At 42.6% G+C, this 24,954-nt stretch overlaps 1 protein-coding gene across 1 annotated transcript in view; it reads right to left on the bottom strand.

Annotated features, from left to right (window-relative positions):
• The window catches only part of THADA (THADA armadillo repeat containing), a 334,882-nt gene that overhangs the window by 28,665 nt on the left and 281,263 nt on the right, over window positions 1-24,954 (bottom strand). Inside the window, 2 exon segments of the mRNA XM_030557656.1 lie at window positions 12,925-13,056; window positions 24,072-24,216. Of these exon segments, the coding sequence (XP_030413516.1) occupies window positions 12,925-13,056; window positions 24,072-24,216 (277 nt within the window).

A 24,954-nucleotide genomic window follows, 5' to 3' on the forward strand; every position in this document is an offset into this window, starting at 1 on the left:
TTTTCCATGCCACGTGATGGACAGCTTATCTTGGGGACAAAGAAAGCAGAGACCACATGGCAAGAGAATATAAAAAGCAGCTGAAGCTCCTCCATCTTGTCTTCAATCCTCCTTCATACCTCTGGAGGGACTTTGCTACAAACGAAAGCTCTACACAAAGGCCTGATGACCCATCCCAGCTGTGGACGTACTCCAGAGACTTGATTTGAACTTGCCGTTTAGTCTATCACTGCTACAAGCCTGAACAAAGAACTTTGCTATTACTGTATGTAATTGATTCCATTTAACCAGTTCTAGCTCTCATCTGTATCTTCTTCCTTTTATGAATAAACCTTTAGATTTTAGATTCTAAAGGATTGGCAACAGCATGATTTGTGGGTAAGATCTGATTTGTATATTGACCTGGGTCTGGGGCTTGGTCCTTTGGGATTGGGAGAACGTTTTTTCTTTTACTGGGGCATTGGTTTTCATAACCATTTGTCCCCATAACGAGTGGCACTAGTGGTGATACTGGGAGTGTCTAAGGGAATTGCTTGTGTGACTTATGGTTAGCCAGTGGGGTAAAACCAAAGTTTTCTCTGTTTGGCTGGTTTGGTTTGCCTTGGTGTGCATAGAAACCCCAGCCTTGCACTGTAACTGCCCTGCTTTAAGCAATTTGTCTTGAATTGGCACTCTCAGTTGGGTCTCACCAGAACCAGCATCTTTACAGCTCACTATACTAACAGGAAGATTTTCCCACCACTGTAGGTAATCCACCTCCCTGAAAGGGAGTAGCTAGGTCAGCAGGAGAATTCTTCTGTCAATCTAACCTGACTACATCTGGGGTTAGGGCGTCATAGCTATAATTTAAATTTTTAGGGTAGACCAGTCCTCAATCTGCTGTTGTTTCTCTGCAGGGAATCTCTTTTTTACTACACTCTCAAGCATCACTAAAAATACTCATGCAGGTCTTTGACCCTTATTTGCCCTTATCCTCAACCTGTGTTATCTAAAGTACCCAAGAGAGATTTTAACACCTCAGTGTGTCTCTAAACATGCAAGTCCTGCACCAACATTGAAGAATTGTCTAACAAATTCTGCTGTTGAGTAACTCACTCCTACTTGGCCAGCATTTCCCATCAAATTCACATCACTGGGGGAGTTGCAAGAGACTATGTCTTACTCTGTCACTACAGCATCTATACGGAAAGTAGTGAAGATGAGTTATCTTTGGATGTATGCTTTATTTACTCTGCAACTGTGGTAATGAAAATATTGGGAAGTACTTTGAAATATCTAGATGTATGGTGAAGTATTGATATTTTATAGAGCTACAGCATCTAGATATTATTTTTTATTTCCTCATTTAGGCTGGTTTTTTTGTCCAGTTTAGCTTAAAACAAATTACATGAAGTGATGGTGCCCCCATAACTTCCCTTAGGAGGTAATTGATCTTTGTATTTTCTGGTATTTATAGAATCAGACTATTATATCTCTTATTCTTGCCTCTCTTCTAAGATAACAATCTCTGGCTCCCTCAATGTCCTCATATAAGACATGGAGGCAGGGACATGTTATGTTAGAACAATGGGTCCTCAATTTTGATTGCAGTCTTTAGGTGCTACTGTAATGGTGGGAAATTACAAATAATGCATACTGACATGTGAGCAATGGTATTTTAAAAGGCATAGACAGAACCACTGGAAACATGGTATTTGAAACAGTGGTGGACGAAAAGGTAGTGGTGTTGCAGGGTCAGCTGGAATAACTCTTATCTACTTCACTAACAACTAGAGCTGATTAGATTTCAGGCACTTGTCTTGAAATTCTTCATTGATCAGCAGTAGAGGACAGCTGGGTTGGAAGTTTTGCAATCACACCAGCCACTACTGATTTGCTGACATCACCTGTGGTGGTGGTGATGAATGCCAGGTCCATTGTGTAACACCAACATCACACAGACTCCATTATCTATTATCTCTCTTTGAAGTGATTTACTAGGTCCCTCCAAGGGTGTGTGTGTGTGTGTGTGAAAAACTTCGGCACAGATTTACGTTAGTTAAAGTAAAGTTTTCACAGGGAGGTGAGTGGACATGCACATTTCAGCAGGGTTTTTTCTTTCCTCTTCTCTTTCTATGTTAGTATACTTTCACCTGATTCTCTCTCCACTTTCTCCCATTCCTCACCTCAACTACAAGTTCTAGCACAAACACACGCAGCTACACCTCCCTGACTCCAATCTCTTTTACCATCTCTTTATACTGGTAATACCGATAAAAGTTGCTTCTCCTCTTCCATGTTAAACAGCACTTTGGCAATCCTTACGTCTTGAAGTCACCAGGGCCTGATGAAATACATCCTAGAATTCTTAAGAAGTTGACTGAGGAGATATCTGAGCCATTAGCGATTATCTTCAAAAAGTCATGGAAGATGGGAGAGAGTCCAGAGGACTGAAAAAGGGCAAATATAGTAGTGCAAATCTATCAAAACGGAAATAAGGACAACCCAGAGAATTACAGATCAGTCATCTTAACTTCTGTACTCAGAAAAATCATGGAGCAAATAATTAAGTAATCAATTTGCAAACACCTAGAGGATAATAAGGTGGTAAGTAACAGTCAGCATGGATTGGTCAAGAATAAATTGTGTCAAAACAACCTAATAGCTTTCTTTGACAGGGCAACAAGCCTAGTGGATGGGGGAAGTAGTAGATGTTGTATATCTTGACTTTAGTAAGGCTTTTGATACTATCTTGCATGACCTTCTCATAAACAAACTAGGGAAATACAACTTAGGGTATGTCTTCATTACCAACATTAAAGCACTGCTGTGGTACAAGCCCAGCGCTGTAAAAAAACCCACTCCCACGAGGGGAGTAGCTATCAGCACTGGAATCGCTCTTTAATATCTTTGTCAATGATCTGGATAATGACAGAGAGAATACACGTACAAAGTCTGCAGACAATACCAAGCTGGGAGGGGTTGCAAGTGCTTTGGAGGACAGAATTAAAATTCAAAATAATCTGGACAAACTGGAGCAATAGTCTGAAGAAAATAAGATGAAATTCAACAAGGACAAATTCAAAGTACTCCACTTAGGAAGGAATAATCATTTGCACATGTACAGAATGGGAAATGACTGCCTAGGAAGAAGTACTGCAGAAAGGGATATGGGGTAATAATGAATCACAAGCTAAATATGAATCAACAGTGTAACACTGTTGCAAAAAAAGAAAACATCATTCTGGGATGTATTAGGAGGAGTGTTGTAAGCAAGAAACAAGAAGTAATTCTTCTGCTCTGCTCTGTGCTGATAAGACCTAAACTGGAGTATTGTGTCCAGTTCTGGGCGCCACATTTCAGGAAAGATGTGAACAAGCTGGAGACAGTCCCAAGAAGACCAACAAAAATTATTAAAGGTTTAGAAAACATGACCTATGAGGGAAGATTGAAAAAATTGGGTTTGTTTAGTCTGGAGAAGAGAAGATGGAGAGGGAACATTATAACAGTTTTCAGGTACATAAAAAGTTGTTACAAAGAGGAGGGAGAAAAATGATTCTCCTGAAGCTCTGAGGACAGGAGAAGAAGCAATGGACTTAAATTGCCACAAGGGCAGGTTAGGTTGGACATGAGGAAAAACTTCCTGTCAGGGTGGTTAAGCACTGGAATAAATTGCCCAGGGAGGTTGTGGATTCTCCATCACTGGAGTTTTTTAAGAGCAGGTTAGACAAACACCTGTCAGGGATGGTCTAGATCAGACATGGGCAAACTACGGCCCGCGAGCCACATCAGGGGATGAGGAACAGGGACGGTAGGGAGTGGGAGTCCCGGGGGGGCCTATCAGGAGGGCAGTCAAGGGACAGGGAGTTGGGGGAGGGGAGTTGGATAAGGGGGTGGGATCCTGGGGGGGAAGTTAGGGGTGGGGGATCCCAGGAAGGGGTGGTCAGAGGATGAGGAGCAGAGGACGGTTGGATAGGAGGTGGGAGTCCCAGGGGGGCTGTCATGGGGCAGGGGTGTGGATAGGGGCCGGACCAGTCAGGGGACAGGGAGCAGGGGGGTTGGATAGGGGACAGGGGTGCCGGGAGGGGGCGTTCAGGGGACAAAGAGCAGGGGGGGTTGGAGGAGTTGGGAGTTCTGAGGGGGGCAGTCAGGGGGCGGAAAGTGGGAGGGAGCAGGGGCCAGGCTGTTTGGGGAGGCACAGCCTTCCCTACCCGGCCCTCCATACAGTTGTGCAACCCTGCCCACCCCTGGTCTAGATAATACTAAGTCCTGCCATGAGTGCAGGGCATGTGAAGTATGACCTCTTGAGGTCCCTTCCAGTCCTACGATTCTATGATCCAAACAATGAAATCAGCAACACTGCAGCAGCCCCCCAAAAAATCTCGTTTTCTTCATGCTTGCTTTTAGATCAAGCTGTAGTTTTAGTTTTTAATTTCCATTCCAGCTTCGTTACCTATGAAAACCCAAATTGTTGTATTTTTTAGAGAACAGCGCATTGTGCAACTTTTTGGGGGTAACGAGGAGAGTGAGGGCAGACTAGGAAGGTGATTCACAGGTAGAAAAGTTTTATAAAAACAGTTTGATTCAGTCAAAGAATTGAGATTTCCCACACATACATTTTCTGTGAATCTGCTGAAAATGATTTTCACTCAATTTTTTTCAGTACCACACTTTTTTTATTATATCCCGCACCCCGTTTACATTTTCTAATCACTATATGCAAAGTAAGGGTTACTTAAAGGCTGACAACCTGCAGGCAAACTTTAAGTTTGATGCAATAAAATAGAACTGAGATACTACAAGCCAGAACTAATCACATTACTAAACAAGGCTGATACTGTTACTGATATTTAGGGTGACCATACATCCTGTTTTGGCTGGGACAGTCCCTTTTTTAAGCCCCATCCCAGCCATCCCAACTTCTATAGCAAAACTGGGCATTGTCCCATTTGGTCTTGCCAACTGATCATGAAACTAAAGCGGAGTGAGGATGAATGTGCAGGGCGGGGAGCAGCAACGCCAGCCCCGTGCGGGAGGGAGAGCTCAGGAGAGTGGCTTGGGCCAGGCTGGCCCCATGTGGACAGGCAGCAGGGGGCCTCGGGCTGTCCCCTTGTGAGTGAGCAGCAGTGGGTGGCTTGGGCTACCCGGCCTGCAGGGGTATATGGGGGCCTTGGGCTGTCCCCATGTGGGTGGGCAGCAGGGGGGCTCAGGCCGGCCCCACGCGGGGGGGGGGGGGGGGGAGGAAGGGGGGGTTTGGGCTGGCCCCTGCAGTGTCCTGTTTTTCCTTTAGGAAATTATGGTCACCCTACTGATACTGTATTGAGCACCCTAATGATCTTCAGTGATGCATCCTGGGATAACAGCTTCCAAATCTTCTCTCTAGTACGGTGATTTCTATTCCTCAGTGAGCACTGCCAAGGAAGTGAGTAAGTCTTCAGTGGAACTAAATCAGTATGGCTGGGGGTGCTTCGTTCCTCCAGGCCAGCTCCACAGTGAAGCAACTAGTCTCATTTCCCTCTTACTCTCTCTGAATGTGAGTTTTCTGCTGAGGGCATGAGAGGGGGAAAATAGAGATGGACTGACGGCTTCAGAATAGCCTGATAAAATGTGAATTCAATAGAAAAACAACAAAAAGTCTAACACAGTCAGTAAATTTAACTAATTTGAAATAATTATTTTGCCCTGGGTGAAAGGTAAAACAATGTAGCCAAACCCTACTCGTTACTGAGACACTACAAATGCTGTAGTACTGCAATTGGTTTGACAGGTTTAAGCAAGATACAGCAAGAATGCAGTGACGCATACAAGACATTCACTCACTGAACTGTAAGTCCTGTGTCTGTCTTCATATAAACTTTAGATGAAGTCTTAGGGCTCTGCCCTCTAAGTTAAAACAAAACTTCCTTTACAATTTGGGGGAGTGGAGTGGAGAATTCGTCCTTGGCTTATCCCCTGCCTTTAACAACTACTACGATCAGCCCCTCTGTTAATAAGAGACGCCCTCAGATTTCCCTCAACTCTTATATACTGGCGCCTAGAAATGATAAGCAACACTTACATAGTGCATTACATTTTCAAAGTGCTGCACAAACATTAGCCACAGTGGTTAATCTTCGCCCTGGGGAGTCTATTTTTCTATGGTCTCATGATGAGAGAGAGAAAACAATAGAGAGAGAGAGAGAGAGTGTGTGTGTGCGTGTGTGCTGAAGAACCTCTGTTGGTGCTTCAAAGGTTGGGATATTAGTCATTTGCACCGAGTGACCACTTTTCCTAGATGACACAGAGAGACAGCAGGGAGCAGCACTGAAATCAGGAGAGATGGCTTTGAATTGCCCTGTGTCAAATGAGGACTTCTGGCACATTCATGTTATTTGTTGATACTTTCTTAATGGTAAAATATTGGAATTGTAGATTCAGATTAGGATTAAGAGGTCTACATTTTTGGCCTTCAGAACAAAAATTATTATAGGCCTGGGACAAAATTTTCAAACACAACTACATGACTCAGGAGCCCTGGTCCTGTTTTCAAAAGTGATATAAGCATTTAGGAGCCTAAAAATCCCATTTATTTTCAATGAAACTTAGGCTCCTACATACCTATACTACTTTTGAAAAAGCGATTTACGCTGCTAAATTACATAAGCCCGTCTAAAAAATTTAGCCTCATTTACAGCTCTACCCCCAAGTCTACAACAATGTAACTAAACCAATGTTAAATCAATCTAGTTAATCTGGTTCTAGGTCCTAATGTACGTGCACTTAAACAGGTCTTAAATTTACCAGTATTAGGGCTAATTTATTTCAGGGCAACTATATTAGAGGTTTGCAAACATTTAACCAGGACAATTATAAAATGATTTATTTAAACAGGTGAAATTTTTCTAATCTCAACAAGCCCACAGCCTCACTCAAGACATTTCTTCCTTCGTAAACAAAAGCCAAACTGAAAATGATACAGTAATAGATGCAGCTTTCATTCCAGCCTTGAATTACCTGAACATCTCAGGACATTCAGGAAAATGACCACGAGTAAAGGAAGGAAGGTCCCTGTTCTTTGATTTCAATCATCTTTCTTTTTAAGGAATAAGCTCTGGGATAAGCAATAGGGCTGTGAATGGGTCTAGACAGTACACGGCCATGAGTCATTAATTTAATTAGATTTCAAAGAAACTATTATACATTTACACTGAAAACCATACTTCTTGTGCCCTCCCTCATACTAACAGCAATAAAACAATCTCACAGAAGTTTACACCTCAATGCATGACAAAGCAATAACAAAGTCAGTATACATCCAATAACTTTAGTCATTGACTGGATTTGTAATGGAGAGGTCATTAGTAAGACCTTAACTACCTGACAAGCTTCCATTTTAGGCAAACAAAACAATAATTAATCTTGCTCTTAATTAGACAGTTTGGTTTCCATATGTCATGACTTTCTCAGAAAAATGGCAGCAGCCATCCGCATCTGAATCAATTTTTAGAACAAAATTAAAGCCAGCTTTTCAAAATAAATTAAAATATATATAAAATGAACTTCAGTTTACTGACAGTACTGGAAAGTAACACTAGTCTATAAAAAAGAAATGTGTTTTTTGGTTTAGCACAATCTCTCTCAGAAAAGATGCTCTTCTGTGCACTTTTCCTTCCAATCCACAAGAGGGACAAAAGTTTTATTTACACACCATTGTCATGTTGGTAACTGCTTTATATTATCCTTATTAATTTGTCTCTATTTCTGCCACTGCCATCTAAAAACTAACTCTGATATGCAGCTGCATGGATTAGCCAGCAGATGGAGCTGAGCATTGCAATCATCAAAAACCATGGAGCATAGCAGTGGTTTTCAATCTGTGATCCGTGAACTCCTCAGGCTACGCAGACTATGTCTAAGGGGTCTGCGAAAGGTGACTATGAATATAAAGTTTCAGGTCACAGAAAAGGCATTCCGTTTTTCTGATCAATCAAAAGTATGTGAATATCCCACCTACAGGTAAAACCCGGAAGTGTTGTCATTACCACAGAAGCCCACACCTTAGCACCCTTTCTCATACTGAGTCAAATGCCATGCTGAACACGAGCAACATTCATAGTTGAATTCTGTTTAGTCAGTTTTCAGTCTAAGACTTCTATGGTAGCGGTTTGTGGAGCACAGGCTGAATTTCCATAGGGGTCCGTACCTCCATTTGAAAATTTTCAAAGGTCCGCAAATGAAAAAAGGTTAAAAAACACTAGCGTATTGTACTAAATAATAATGCATTTGTCCTTCAAGGAGGTCATTTAACATATCAAAGAACTGTGTAAGGTTGTAGTTGTTATTGGGCATAAAACCATACTAAAACGTACAGTAAGATCATTTACCTCTGATCTCATTATTCTACAATCATAATGCATAGCCTAAAAGAGGTACATATGGTCTCACACCAGCCCACACTTGCCACACATGTGTGGGGTAACACAGACATCACTAATGTGGTAGAAATCATGGGAAAGTGCACCATAACTGCTATATGCACGTCCCAACCAACCAACCTCATAATTTGCTATTAATACATAGACTCAAATTTCAAATATCTCATCTGGTAGAAGCAGAGTCAAAGTTAAGATTAGCTCTATCTTGATACATGCAATCTAGATGGAGCTACTATAAGGTGAGTGCATAACAGTTGGAAAACTGTTCCCAGAGAGTAGTTATCAGTGGTTCACAGTCAAGCTGGAAGGGCATATTGAGTGGGTTCTTTCAAGGATCAGTTGTAGGTCCAATTCTGTTCAATATCTTCATCAATGATTTGGATAATGACAGAGAGAGTACACTCATAAAGTCTGCAGATGACTCCTGTCATAAACAGATAGCTAAGGTTAATGTCTCTTTCACCTGGAAAGGGTTAACAAACAACATCTGACCAGAGGACCAATCAGGAAACAAGACTTTTTCAAATCTGGGTGGAGGGAAGTTTTGAGTGTGAGTCCTTTGTTCTTGGTCTGTTCTCTTTCTGGGCTCTGAGAGTGACCACAGGAATCTCCAGGCTCTCTAATCTTCTGTCTCCAAGTTGTGAGTACAAAGGTAGAAAGACAATATAGGCTTTTATATTGTTTTTTTGTATTTGCAAATGTGTAGTCTGCTGGAAATAGTTTAAATTGTATTTTTTCTGGATAAGGCTGTTTATCCATTTTCTATAAGCTAAAAGACCCTGTATTGTTGACCATCTAAACTGCAGAGATAAACCTTTTACTTTTTCGTCCTTTTTATTAAAAGTTTTGCTTTTGAAGACCTGTTTTGTTTTTTTCCCCCTTGTTGAGGCTCGAGGGAATTGAGTCTGTACTTAACAGGAATAGAGAAGGGGGGGAAGGGTGGAATCCCTTTGTTTAGATTCACGGAGTTTGAATCTGTATATCTCTCCAGGAGCCCAGGGAGGGAACACCTGGAGGGAGGAGGGGGAAGGGAAATGGCTTATTCTCCTTTGTTGTGAGACTCAAGGAATCTGGGTCTTGGGGTCCCCTGGGAAGGTTTGGGGGGACCAGAGGGTATCAGGCCCTAAAAATTCCTGATTGGTGGCAGCGCTATCAGATCTATGCTGATAATTAAGCTTAGGGGAATTCATGCTAGTACCCATATTTTGGACACTAAGGACCAGATTTGGGAATTATACTTGACAACTCCAAGCTGGGAGGGGTTGCAAGTGCTTTGTAGGATAGGATTAAAATTCAAAATGATTTGGACAAACTGGAGAAATGGTCTGAAGTAAATAGGATGAAATTCAATAAGGACAAATACAATGTACTTCACTTAGGAAGGAACAATCAGTTGCACATGTACAAAATGGGAAATGACTGTCTAGTAAAGAGTGCTGCAGAAAGGGACCTGTAGGGTCATAGTGGATCAGAAGTTATATATGAATCAACAATGTAACACTGTTGCAAAAAAAGCAAACATCATTCTGGGATGTTGCAAGCAAGACACAAGAAGTAATTCTTCTGCTCTACTCCGCGCTGATTAGGCCTCAACTGGAGTATTGTGTCCAGTTCTGGGCGCCACATTTTAGGAAAGATGTGAACAAAATGGAGAAAATCCATAGAAGAGCAACAAAAATGATTAGAGATCCAGAAAAACATGACCTATGTGGGAAGATTGAAAAACTTGGGTTTGTTTAGTCCGGGGAAGAGAAGATGGAGAGCGGACAATATAAAAGTTTTCAAGTACATAAAAAGTTATTACAAGGAGGAGGGAGAAAAAATATTCTTCTTAATCTCTGTAGATAGGAGAAGCAGCAATGGGCTTAAATTGCAACACAGCTGGTTTAGGTTGGACATTAGGAAAAACTTCCTAACTGTAAGGGTGGTAAGCATGGGACTAAATTGCCTAGGGAGGTTGTGGAATCTCCATCATTGGAGATTTTTAAGAGCAGGTTGGACAAATACCTGTCAGGGATGGTCTAGATAATATTTAGTCCTGCCATGAATGCAGGGGACTGGACTAGATGAACTCCTGAGATCCCCTCAAGTCCTACAATTCTATAATTCTGCACAGAGGCACACACGCCCCACTACTGTACGCTTTGGTAGGGAAAAATGGGACCAGTTTGAATCTTATATGAAACTTCAGGAACAGTTATCATGCCACGAATAGCCTCATTGGATACATTACATTAATCAAACATTAAAGCAGAAGCTGTCCTGTTAAAAAGTTCCAGCACTGCCTCTTCAGGGGAGGCTTAAATATGTCCACAAAAAAATTAAACTCAGAGGAGGTTCTTGTGCAAAATGCTGGTACAAGTGATGTTCACAAAAAAAAAAGGTAGGGAGGGTGGTTGGCATGGCCAGCACCAAACACTCATATTTCTGACAATTAGAAAAAATAATAAAGAAGACGGATTTCAGCATGGTGACTTTTGTATAATCATGGCAGATAGGCACTGTATTCTAATAAATGGAAAATCCTGTTGACATTCTTTCCATTTAGGCTTCTATTGGCAAAATCACATCAATTATATGTCTTACAGGATCAGCAAGAAAAGCTAGACATTGCAGCTATATCAATCTCCAGAAGGCAGTATATAATAATACACCGGGTTTTAGGGCTGGAGCAAGGCTTGATGAACTAAACAAAACAGATGTCTCTTTAAACTGAAAATATAAGAAGCCGTAATCACTCACGTTAACTAGTGTTTTTGGAGAAGAAGAAAAATTACAAGGTTTAACAATAAGCTTTAAAAGCTTTCATTGCAGGACCTGCACAGCTTTCATTGCAGGACCTGAAAATCACAAAATGTATGATAACAGAATGCTTGCCACCCATTTTTCATTCTGATCTATACAGAAATTAAACTTTCACGCTCAATTACTTTCATTTCCATTGTAAGATATGATGGCAAAGAAACAGGATTAGTCAAAATAATGTAAGATACCATCCAAGTTCTATGGAATAATATTCAAGCTTAGTTAAAGCTAATAATAGTCTTTGAGCTTTTTTCTGTAAACTAATAAACATAGTACAAATGAGCAAACTGAGGCAGAGAGAACATAAGGGACCTGTGATGATTTGGGGAATCTAAATACAATTTATGAATTCTGGTTGCTATTATAAAGTAATTGCTGTATTATGAAATGTCTCTATATGTGTATCCATCAAGGTCAGGTAGGACCTAGCACATACCCAGCCCTAGGGATAGTGGCGAGTACTTAACTTTAGTGACTGTGCTTTAGTTACCAGACAACAGACATGCTAAGAAGGTTTGCTGGACCTGAGAGAAGATAGTTTCCATTTGTATGCAGGGGAAGCGGAAGAGAAGAGAGTGGAAAGTTAGGAGCAGCAAGACGAAGGGACAGAAGCAACAAAGGAGGAGTTTTAAAAAGAATCACAGAAGGAAGACTCAGACATAGACATAGGAAGCATGGGGCAGAAGAGGAGAAGGGGATGATGGATGGATGGCCCCATATGACTCTGACCCCAGCCCAACAAATGTTTTTGGATTGGTGAGGAAACTTCAGGGAGAAGGTATGTTGAAGCTACAGGAGGAGTCTGAGCAGTCAGCACTGGTCCAGGGGCTGAGCAGGGGGTTGCATGGTCACAGCTTTCAGAAGAAGGTGCCAGACCAAAGATTCACACTCTAAAAATGTGTCCAGAGGCCCTAACACAGCAGCAGGTGGATTCTCTGCAGCTTGAGGTCTTCAAACCACAATCTGAAGACTTCAATAACTCGGACATAGGTTAGGGGTTTGTTATAGAAGTGGACGGGTAGGGTTCTGTGGCCTGCTTTGTGCAGGAGGTCAGACTAGATGATCACATTGGTCTCTTCTGACCCTAAAGTCTATGAGTCTATGAGCAGTGGCTAGGCTCCATTCAGACTCTGTTTGCTTAAAATACCAGAGGTTCAGAAGCTGACAGGTTCAGCACCTGGCTCCCTTTACAGCAATCTGGGAAGTGATCACATGAGGGGGCTCTTCCCAGGGTCCCACCAATGAATCAGTAGCTAAGACAGGAATAGAGCACAGGAGCATTGTTTCCCAGTCCCCTGCCATCTCATGTTAGAATATTTTGGCTGCACTGCCCTGGGGTCTAAGCAGCCTCTTCCATTCCTTATCTCCAGTTATGATTTAATATAAATGGATCAGGATTTCCAAAATTACTGCTTATACCAGAGCCAGTCTGACTCATGACATGAAGAACCATCTCTAAATACTGTAGCAGTCTCTCCTAAAAAAACACATAACTATATCCACATTATACCAAGAAATGTAAAAACTAGAAAAAAAAGGGTGTTAAACCTCCATAATTAACCATTTTCTTCTACAGTATGTGATGTCACACTGTGATAAGAGATGTGAGAGTCACTTTACAATTATCAAGCATTAAAGCACTGTCTTTTGTGCTGAAAAGGGAAATATTTTCTTCTCTCAAATACCCAGTAATGTCCAAGTCAACAGAAAAATTACCAAACTGTACCTGTTTTGTTACAGATATTGCTTTGAGACTGGGCCACCCTTATGACATCAGCAGCTGTATCCCTTACTATCAGCTCTTCACTCTGCAACAGCAGAACTACGCATTTCCACATGGCGAGTGTACTGGAGAGACCTAAACATTTACAAAGAGGCAAGGCATTTAGAATTTTGCTTCTTACAGATAAATCAGAACAGTTACAGAAATATTTATTCTCACATCTAAAAATGACAAAATTTAGTGAAACGCACAAAAAAGGGGGTGAAGGGGAGAAAAGAGGAGGACTTGTGGCAACGTAGTCAAAATGCTGTTTGCTCTGTAATACTGAAGTCTGAACAGCCAGCCTATTTTTCCCACTTTTCTTCTCTTTTATCTCCTGTCATAAACAGATAGTAGGGTTTAATAGAACAGAAGTACTTCATATCTCTTTTGCCTGTAAAGGGTTAACAAAATCAGTGACCCTGGCTGTCACCTGACCAGAGGACCAATCAGGGGACGGGATACTTTCAAATCTTGAGGGAGGGAAGCTTTGTGTGTGCTGTTAGAATTTGGTTACTGTTCACTCTGGGTTCTCAGAGGGACCAGACGTGCAACCAGGTTTCTCTCCAATCTCTCCGATACAGGCTCTTATAAGTTCAGAATAGTGAGTACTAGGTAGATAAAGCGAGTTAGGCTTATGTTTGTTATCTTTATTTGCAAGTGTATATTTGGCTGGAAGGAGTTCAAATTTGTATTTTGCTGAAAGGATTTTAATTTGTACTTGTATACCTAGGCTGGGAGGGTATTCCCAGTGTCTATAGCTGAAAGACCCATTAAAATATTCCATCTTAAATTTACAAAGATAATTTTTACTGTTTTTTTTTTCTTTAATTAAAAGCTTTTCTTGTTTACGAACCTGTTTGTTTTTTTATTCTGGTGAGACCCCAGGGGACTGGGTCTGGATCTACCAGGGAATTGGTGGGGAGAAAGGAGGGAAGGGTGAGAGAGAGGTTAATTTTGTCTCTGTGTTAGGATTACTTTCTCTCTCATGGAGAGTCTGGGAGGGGGAAAGAGAAGGAGGGGGGAAGGTGGATTTTCCTCTCTGTTTTAAGATTCAAGGAGTTTGAATCACAGTTATCTTCCAGGGTAACCCAGGGAGGGGAAGCCTGGGAGAGGCAATGGTGCGGGAAAGGGTTTACTTTCCTTGTGTTAAGATCCAGAGGGTCTAGGTCTTGGGGGTCCCTGGGCAAGGTTTTGTGGGGACCAGAGTGTACCAGGCACTGGAATTCCTGGTAGGTGGCAGCGCTACAAGTATTAAGCTGGTAATTGAGCTTAGAGGAATTCATGCTGGTACTCATCTTTTGGATGCTAAGGTTCAGAGTGGGGAATTATACCATGACATCTCCCCTTAATGGTTGGCTCTGTCTAGTCCTAGGAGTAGGTAGCTGGTGAGAAGAAAGACCATCTTCAGGATCAAACCAATGCCGGGATACTCAGAGTCTTGAGTAACCACTAATGCTCTGACATTTCTGCAGTTCTTGTGAGTGTGGAATTCTTGCTGGGCATCAGAACAGTGCTGTTAATGTGGGTGAGGATCCAGCAGGTCCTTGAAGTAATGACTTTTGGCTGGAGGTTCTATCTGGAGGTGTCTGGGGAACAGCAGTATGTTGGGTTGACGCTAAGTGGCTGTATTAAGAAAGCTTGCTTGATGGTACTGCTCTCTGGTGCACCTCAGCTGAATTTATTGCTCAGGTTGTGAATGTCATTGATGATAAAGAGAATATACTGGGACTTCTCTTGAAAAAGTGACTAACTGCTGACCACACCATATCACAGATTACACTCTGGAGCTTGGGGAGCAACGCAGTGCTTGCTTAGGTTTATTTTTACCACATTGCTATAGGGGAAAGCACTTTCCTGTCAGGTTCTCCCTCAGAGGTTTATGTGATGGAGATTTAGGTGGAGAGTTAAGCCCACGTTATTGCTTGCACGTAGTGGAAGGTTCTTAGGTATTGTGTACCCAGTAGGGTTGCCAACACTCCTTTCGCCAAGAATCTCTCAGAATCAGGCTCTATCTCCCAGAGGCTGCTGAAGTCAAACCAGGAGACTTTAGGCCACTAAAAGTCAGGCAGCGCAGCAGGGCTAAGGCAGGCTCTGGCCCCGCGCCTCTCCCAGAAGTGGCCAGCACTTCCCTGCGGCCACTAGGGGAAGAAGAGGGCTCCATACGCTGCCCCCACCTGAAGCACCAACTCTGCAGCTCCCATTGGCTGGGAACTGTGGCCAATGGGAGGTGAAGGGGTGGTGCCTGCAGGCAGGGGCAGCGTGTGGCACCTCCTGGCCCCTCCCCCAGGGGTCACCAGGACATGCTGGCCATTTCCAGGAGAGTCGTGGGGCCAGAGCAGGCAGGGTGTCTGCCTTAGCCCCACTGGACCGCCAACCGGGAGCCGTCCAAGGTAAGCGCCGCCCAGCCAGAGCCTGCACCCCAACCCCGAGTCCCCTCCCTGTGCCAGCACCCCAAACATCCTCCTACACCCCAACACCTGCCCCAGCCCTGAGCCCCCTCCCACACCCAATCCCCCTCCCAGAGCCTGCAGCCTGCACCCCAACCCTCTGCCCCAGGCTCAGCTGCGAGCCCCCTCCCACACTCTGAACCTCTTGGTCCAGCCCAGAGCCCGCACCCCAAACCTCTGCCCCAGCCTGGTGAAAGTGAGTGAAGGTGGGGGAGAGTGAGCAATGGAGGAAGGAGGGATGGAGTGAGCGGGCCGGGCCTTGGAGAAAGGGCAGGGCCTCGGGGGAAGGGGTGAGGTAGGGTAAGGGTATTTGGGTTTGTGTGATTAGACAGGGAAACTGGCTATCATACTGTAGCATAATAATTATTCTACTATAGCTATTTCAGTATAGCTTCCCTCGCATACACACACTTGGAGACTCTATTTCAGAATAATAACTCCACTTTAATAAATCTAGAATCAAGGCACTTTTATTCTGGAATAGTTTCTACACAAGGGGTGGGAGGCGTTTACACTAGAACAGCTATAGTGGAATAATTATTCTGCTATAACTATGCCAGCCAATTTCTCTGTGTAAACAAGTTCTTACAGTGTTCTCAAAAGAGATGTGGCAAAACTGAAAATGGCCTCTCTGGAAAGGCTTCGTTTCTTGACTCCTCAGGCAACACTAAGCAAAGACAGAGAGGAGAGTCCAGATCATTCCCTTGAGTACTATGATCCTTTTCCCTCTAAGAAACATTTTCTTCTTGTATTTATTTCTCTGATTGGCTGAAGTTGTTTAGCATTAGCTTTTTTAAACTTCTATCTTAAAACATCAGACACTGAACAAATGGATAGTAGAATCAGGTATAAATTGCCAGCCTCTCCTTTACAGAGTTTTCACACAAGCACAGCTCCACAATCTTCAAGAGAGTAGCTCCTGATTTATACCTGTGTAACTGACAGCAGAATCAGGCCTTTTATTTGGTATTATTTTTCCGTGTGATACATTTAGTGTTTGTGAAAGATGCCAGACTGTCAGCTCTCTAGAAAACATGCAGGATGAACAGTCCCTCCTCCTATCTTAACTCAGGCCTTCTTTGGCCCTCTTCTTGGGGAGAAATGCTAGGTCAGACTGCCTACTCTTCAGGCCTTGCCCTCATTGATAAGACGATCAACCAGGGTGCCAATTAATGCCAATTTTGGTTTCAAGTGGGACACATCTGCCAAAAAAGGACTGGAATTACTGACTCATTTCACATTTTGATCACTGCTAACTGTAGCCCAGTTCAGACCAGTGACAGAGATGAAAACTTTAATATTCCAGTACCAGTCATTCAAACACCCCAGTCTCCCTCATTTTATATTAGTGATAAAATCTGTCTTATTACTGGCTCTAACTTTGGTTCCAGGAGTCAAGATTTCCAAATGTGATAATCTCAGGCACAGTACATAAATGCTGCATCTACCTGGTACCAAAGGATTAGCATGGATTTAGCCTAGCTAAATGCTATCAGTATCATTTAACAAACACGTTTCCAAACAAATAGTTTATTGTCTCATTTTTAGCTCATTCGACATCTCAGAAGACAAGATATGTCCATTTTATATATTAAGCAAAAATATCTTAATTTCTATTCTCACTTTCTTTCAAAATTAATTTACCTTGAAAGTCTGTGAGTCAATGCAAAGTTGGCATTACATCAAAGCTAAGCTTTCAAAGGCTCTGTATATGTTATCAAACATATGGAATACATATACTCTTCATATGTTCTTAATGGGTTGAGTAAGTTTGTTTATTATCTGATCAAACCCCACCATCCAGCTTTCACATCATTTTATTATGTTGTATATTATGTTAAAACAATTCAACAGCCAGAGTCTAAAAGTTTCCGGTTAGGCCAAGGGAAGAGATGACATATAACTAGCTAAGGCAGCAAAGAATCCTGTGGCACCTTACAGACTAACAGACGTTTTGGAGCATGAGCTTTCGTGGGTGAATACCCACTTCCTCAGATGCATCGTATTCACCCACGAAAGCTCATGCTCCAAAACGTCTGTTAGTCTATAAGGTGCCACAGGATTCTTTGCTGCTTTTACAGATCCAGACTAACACGGCTACCCTCTGATATATAACTAGCTAGGATACCCACACACTTCATGTTGAGGGTCCAAGCTGATCGTTTGAGAAGGTCAGAGTGGAATTTCTTTCCCTCACGTCCTATGTACATAACTGCACAGATGGCTAGACACATTATGGAAATTTCTCACTTTCATATGAACCACAAGCTACTGATCACTGGTGGAGGCTGCATGCTAGACCCACATTCTGCACCAGTATGGTAACACCTATGAACTTATAGGTAAATTAAGAAGTGAGATAAATAGCAGTGTAAGTAAATTAAATGCTGAGGGGCAGAAGGGTGGAGCTGTACCAGGAAAAACAACTAAAAGAAGGCTTTAAGAAGGTGTACAATAACATAGGGGGCTAGAGGGACAAAGGGAAAAAAACAGGAGTCAAGACACTGCCTGACTCACAGAAGTAGCAATGGGATATAGAGTGTCAACTAAGAATCATGTATTCAAATCCATTTCAGCAGCAAGTGAAAATAGCTACCATCTGAAGATTGCTTTGTGACTAGAGTAAAAGGAGTTGATGGTATAAGTCCAGTTCTAAGGACACCTGTGTTCATAGCACACAAAACTCATTGCCATGACAGTTGACAGCACTGCTGGAAATCTAAGCAGAAAAGCCAAAGAGAGTCTGGGCATGGAGATCAGATTCACCTCTCATCCACCTCACTTTGGTTTGTCTGTGAGAGAAAATTGGCAATGCTACTATTTATGCTGTGTCTGTTTTGTGTATCACTAAAGAATATTGATTTTCAGGACTGTCATTGTGGCACCTTTTTTGTAAACACTAACTTCATTCCCTCCTAACCATTTATTTATTTAAAGAACTTTGAAGCAAAGCCAGACCAATACAATCTTCACTGCATATCCCCGCCATCCTGTTGTAGACACAAGATCAGAGATGATAGCTTTTAGATGACAGACTAATGTGCAATGGATAAACAATATCTATTTTATATATCCTTAACTAGAGATGGGCAAAATTTTTTGGATGAAGAGTTTATTTATAGAAATATGCAGTTTGGGGTCATCCAAAATGATTTTAAAATTCACCAAATATTTTTGTCCCAATTTTTTTTTGGGAGGAGGGGCTATATTCACAAGGGGACTTAGGAGCCATTCACAAAACAGCCTCTGCCTTATAGCATTGTGATTATAGCACTCCCTGGAGACATGGGGGATCCAGGTTCAAGTCTAACAGGGAGTTTTGCAACGGAGTTCTCCAGGTGAAGGAGGAGCAAATACAGCATCTGTGGGGTAAGTGACTGCCTGTAGTGTGTGTGTGTGTGTTTGTGTTTGGGGGTTACTTGCTGTGTGCTGAGCTTGTGTTTGTCACTCTGTTTGTTTGTCTGGTGGTTTGAAGGACCGTGTGCTGTGGCTGGCAGTTGGAGGCCGTGAGCTTCAAAGGAAGGTTTGAAAGCTTGAAGCCTCTAGTAATTAGCTGAGCCTTAATTAGTAGGCGGGGCATAAACTCAGGCCAGGGCTTTATAAAGCTTTATAAAGCCGTGCACAAGCAATCAGGGAGTTTTGCAAGGGAGTTTGGAAGGGGAGTGGGAAGGGGGGGAGGTCCCTTGTTGGTCCTACCTGTTCCCCTGTAGTGCCCTTAAAACCTAAAATCCAAACCATATTCCAAAACTCCTTTCTTTAAACCACCCTTTCATTAACTAGGAGACAATGCAGGCAGAAGCCCAGCAGCAGCGTGGGGGCTATCCAGTTTATTGTGCTGAGTGTAGCATGTATGATTACCTGCCTTGTGGGCGGGTGGCGTATGTGTGCAGTCAGTGCAAGGAGCTCCTGGCCCTCAGAGACCACGTATGGACTTTGGAGGCCAGGGTGGCGGAACTGGAGGAGCTCAGAGAGGTATGTTGATGAGGCTTTCCGGGACACTGCAGAATTGTCTCACCTCCACTCAGACAGCCTCTGTGCTGTTGAGGAGGAAGGCAGGCCCAGTGAAGCAGAGCAGTCAATGGGAGCAGAGGGAAACCTTCCCATAGTTGGGACCCTCCTTCCAGATGGTGCTGGGATTGCCCCGCACTGAGGTTACCTTTCTGGGGGAGGGAACTCCAGTTGCTAGGAAAAGGCAGGTGTTAGTAATGGGAGATTCGATCATTAGAAACGTACATAGCTGGGTTTGTGATGACCGAGAGAGCCGTATGGTGACTTGCCTGCCTGGTGCGAAGGTTGCGGATCTCTCAAGGCATCTAGACAGACTTATGTATAGTGCTGGGGAGGAGCCGGTGGTCGTGGTACGTGTAGGTACCAATGACAAAGGGAAGGGTAGGAGAGATGTCCTGGAAGCCAAATTTAGGCTGCTAGGGAAGAGACTGAAATCCAGGACCTCTATGGTGGCATTCTCAGAAATGCTCGCAGTTCCACGAGCAGGGCCAGGTAGGCAGGAAGAACTTCAGAGTCTCAATGCGTGGATGAGACGATGGTGTAAAGAGGAGGGGTTTACGTTCATTAGGAACTGGGGAAACTTTTGGGATGGGGGGAGCCTATACAGGAGAGATGGGCTCCACCTAAACCAAAGGAACCAGACTGCTGGCACTAAACATTAAAAAGGTTGTAGAGCAGTTTTTAAACTAGGAGATGGGGGAAAGCCGACTGCTGCAGAGGAGTATGTGGATCAGACACAGACTTCTCTTAGGGGAGAGTCTGATGATAGGGAATCTCCAGGTTATAGTCAGGAACAGAGGACAGAGGAGGATAACGTAAGGGTCGGATCAGATGATAAACAGTCACATAAAAAAGAATCTGGCACATCAGAAAAGGGCAGACAAATAAACAGGGACAAGTTTTTAAAGTGCTTGTACACAAATGCTAGAAGTCTAAATAATAAGATGGGTGAACTAGAGTGCCTTGTGATAAAGGAGGATATTGATATAATAGGCATCACAGAAACCTGGTAGACTGAGAGCAATCAATGAGACACAATCATTTCGGGGTACAAAATATATCGGAAGGACAGAACAGGTCGTGCAGGGTGAGGAGTGGCACTATATGTGAAAGAAAATGTAGGTTCAAATGAAGTAAAAATCTTAAGCGAATCCACATGTTCCATAGAATCACTATGGATAGAAATTTCATGCTCTGATAAAAATATAACATTAGGGATCTATTATTTACCACCTGACCAGGACAGTAATAGTCATGATGAAATGCTAAGGGAAATTAGAGAGGCTATCATAATTAAGAACCCAATAATAGTGGGGGATTTCAATTATCCCAAGATTGGACTGGGAACATTTCACTTCAGGACGAAATGCAGAGATAAAATTTCTCAATACTTTAAATGACTGCTTCATGTAGCAGCTGGTACGGGAACCCATAAGGGGAGAGGCAACTCTAGATTTAATTCTGAGTGGAGCGCAGGAGCTGGTCCAAGAGGTAACTACAGCAGGACCGCTTGGAAATAGTGACCATAATACAATAGCATTCAACATCCCTGTGGGGGGAAGAATACCTCAACAGCCCAACGCTGTGGCATTTAATTTCAAAAGAGGGAACTATACAAAAATGAGGCGTTTAGTTAAACAAAAGTTAAAAGGTACAGTGACTAAAGTGAATTCCCTGCAAGTTGCATGGGCCCTTTTTAAAGACATAATAGAGGCCCAACTTCAATGTATACCCCAAATTAAGAAACACAGTAAAAAAACTAAAAAAGAACCACCGTGGCTTAACAACCATGTAAAAGAAGTTTGCAGATGATACTAAACTACTCAAGATAGTTAAGACCAAAGCAGATTGTGAAGAACTTCAAAAAGATCTCACAAAGCTAAGTGATTGGGCAACAAAATGGCAAATGAAATTTAATGTGGATAAATGTAAAGTAATGCACATTGGAAAAAATAACCCCAACTATACATACAATATGATGGGGGCTAATTTAGCTACAACGAGTCAGGAAAAAAATCTTGGACTCATCGTGGACAGTTCTCTGAAGATGTCCACGCAGTGCGCAGAGGCGGTCAAAAAAGCAAACGGGATATTAGGAATCATTAAAAAGGGCATAGAGAATAAGACCGAGAAAATATTATTGCCCTTATATAAATCCATGGTACGCCCACATCTCGAATACTGTGTACAGATGTGGTCTCCTCACCTCAAAAAAGATATTCTAGCACTAGAAAAGGCTCAGAAAAGGGCAACTAAAATGATTAGGGGTTTGGAGAGGGTCCCATATGAGGAAAGATTAAAGAGGCTAGGACTCTTCAGCTTGGAAAAGAGGAGACTAAGGGGGGATATGATAGAAGTATATAAAATCATGAGTGATGTGGAGAAAGTGGATAAGGAAAAGTTATTTACTTATTCCCATAATACAAGAACTAGGGGTCACCAAATGAAATTAATAGGTAGCAGGTTTAAAACAAATAAAAGGAAGTTCTTCTTCACACAGCACACAGTCAACTTGTGGAACTCCTTACCTGAGGAGGTTGCGAAGGGTGGGACTATAACAGTGTTTAAAAGGGAACTGGATAAATTCATGGTGGCTTAGTCCATAAATGGCTATTAGCCAGGAAGGGTAAAGAATGGTGTCCTTAGCCTCTGTTCATCAGAGGATGGAGATGGATGGCAGGAGAGAGATCACTTGATCATTGCCTGTTAGCTTCACTCCCTCTGGGGCACCTGGCATCGGCCACTGTCAGTAGGCAGATACTGGGCTAGATGGACCTTTGGTCTAACCCGGTATGGCAGTTCCTTTGTTCTTAAGTCACTATTCTGCCTGATTTGGAGTAAGGATTTGAACTTGTGTCTTCAATATTGCAGGAGACTACCCTAACCACTGGGCTTTGGGTAAGGCTATGTTTTAGTCACAAGTATTTTTAGTAAAAGTCATGGTTAGGTCATGGGCAGTATACAAAAATTAATGGCCTGTGACTAGTCCATGACTTTTACTAAAAATACCCGTGACTAAAACTAGCAGGGGGGAAGAGGGTGGCATTGCCAATGAGTGCCACGGGTACTAATGGAGGGTGCGGGCAGTGGCGTGCGAACCGGGACCCCCACTGGTGCTGGGGGAGGGGGTTGACGGGGCTGGCAGGCTCCCTACTTGGCTCCGCCCCTCCCCAGCAGCAGCAGAGTTTGGGTGTGAGAGGGGGTAAGGGCATGGGACAGGGTGAGGTGGGCTCTGGGCGGCGCTTACCTGGGGGGCTCCCTGGAAGCAGCGACATCCCCCTCGCTCAGCTGCTAGGCGGAGGTGTGGCCAAGCAGCTCTGCGTGTTGCCTCCACCCAGACCACAGCTTTGCAGCTCCCATTGGCTGGGAACCACAGCCAATGGAAGCTGAGTGGAAGTGCCTGTAGGCAGAGGCAGTGAGCAGAGCTGCCTGGCCACACCTCCGCCTGGCAGCTGAATGAGGGGGATGCTGCCGCTTCTGGGGAGCACCCCAGATAAGTGCCACCCAGAGTCCGCCTCACCCCATCCCATTCCCCAAACACCTAACCTCTCCCACACCCAAACTCTGCTGCAGGGGGTGGGGGTGGTGGCCCAAGACTGCCCCAGCAGTGGCCAGTGCACCTGGCAAAGGGGCTGCCTGAGCTGTCCCTGAGCCATGCGCACCAGCCGCTGCAGCAGTCACAGAGGTCATGGAATCCATGACTTGCGTGACAAACTCGCAGCCTTAGCTATGGGATATTGTGGGGTGGATCTCTCTCAATCTCTCCCATTGAAGCTGTTCCACTTTCCATGCTAAATATTCAGGGACTGGAGCAAGGGCTGGAACCTGGATGTCCCCTCTCCCTGGTAAACACCCTAATCAACATTCTAGAGAGTCATTCTCACTCTCTTCTCTCTTTCTACATGGTAACAACAATATTTTATAGGAGGAACCAAATATGTGGCAAAAGCAAAAATATTTTCAGTGATGTTCATGCATTAATTTGTGGGCTCAAAACTTTTCCAGCTACTTTAATACAACCAGATAAATAAAGTAGCAAAGGAATGGCTGACATTGCAGGCTTCTCCATGCTCACAGATTCCTAAAGTGAAATCCTGAGCCAATGAAGTCAATGGAAATCTTACCATTGACTTCAGTGGAGCCAGAACTCCACCCACAGATTTTGAGGTCAAAAGGGATTTCCTGATTAACACAGACCATAGAACTTCATCTAGTAATTCTTGCTTTGAATGCAATAACCTGTGTTTGAACTAGAGCACATTTTAAAAAAAGACATTCAATCCTGATATCAAAATTTCAAGTAATGGAAAATTCACATCTCTTTGTAAGGTGTACCAGTGGTTAACTAAATTTTCACAGTTTCAACTTTCAACCATTGCATCTTGTTATGTCTTTTTCTGCTACACTAAAGAGCCCTCTAGTAAATTATTGTTCCACATTAATTCAGTAAGATGAAACATGCCATCAGCTGTTCCAATATTGAAAGGGTCAATTTAAAGTGCATGATACCCTTTTAAGTCTTTCAAAATAACTGACTGATACGATTAAAACACATTCAATATATAAAATATCATGTACTGTTGAGTTTCATTTATTCCAGTCTTTAAAGTGTTCCATGAGAATATTGGTGCTTAATCCTAGAAATTTACTCACCAAGGATAAGTTTCTGATTGGTCAGGAAAAGTGGTGTAATATTTATGAGGACTTCTGCAGCTGCCAATCGTATAGCTGTTTGTTCCTCATCTCCACAACAAGAAGTTACTAACTGAATCCACTGTCTCATTTCAGATTCCATAACCTGAAAGCACAGAAATGCATGTGAGTATTCTACAGTACAATTTAGAGCAGATTCTGGATCACACTAAACTACGAACCGTTACATTAACTTTTTTCTAAAGCAGCAGCCAAAGTCCTCCCTGCCAACAATGAGCCATAGAATGCAAATCAAATAAAAAGAACTACTTAAATAGGTGCAAATCACTCATCATGCTTTAGTAATGAATATAAAATACTCCATATATAGGTAACAGTTTTAAGACTCCATGATTTACACTGATTATCATAGCAATTCTTGTCAGCATTGCTATAGGTTAGGTTGTGCCAACAGTTCCACTATAAACTTATTTTTTCAAGGTTCATCATACATTTTATTGTAACAATATATTCCATATTTAAACTTGGCAAACAATGTATCTCCTGTGAAGTGAGGTTTACACAGTTATTTTATATTTCAAAATCTGAAAAATGTACATTCTGCCATTTTTTAAGATAAGAGGATGCAAAAAAAAGAGTAGCAATTGTTTCAATTCTACTTTTTTTTTTTTAAATGAGATACTGCAGGCCATTATCACACAGTATAGACTACTTCTGCTGGGTATTCTGGTGAATTTTTGAAAAGTTTTCCATTTAGAAAAGCAATTACTGCACATGGAACATTTTTACAATGAAATACGTTCAATAAGTTTTAAAAATAACCCAAAATCTATATCTATCTATTTATCTGTACATGTATTTACACGCATGGACATCTGACAGA

This window comes from Gopherus evgoodei, chromosome 3, assembly GCF_007399415.2.
Source record: "Gopherus evgoodei ecotype Sinaloan lineage chromosome 3, rGopEvg1_v1.p, whole genome shotgun sequence".
NCBI classification, from domain to species: Eukaryota; Metazoa; Chordata; order Testudines; family Testudinidae; genus Gopherus; species Gopherus evgoodei.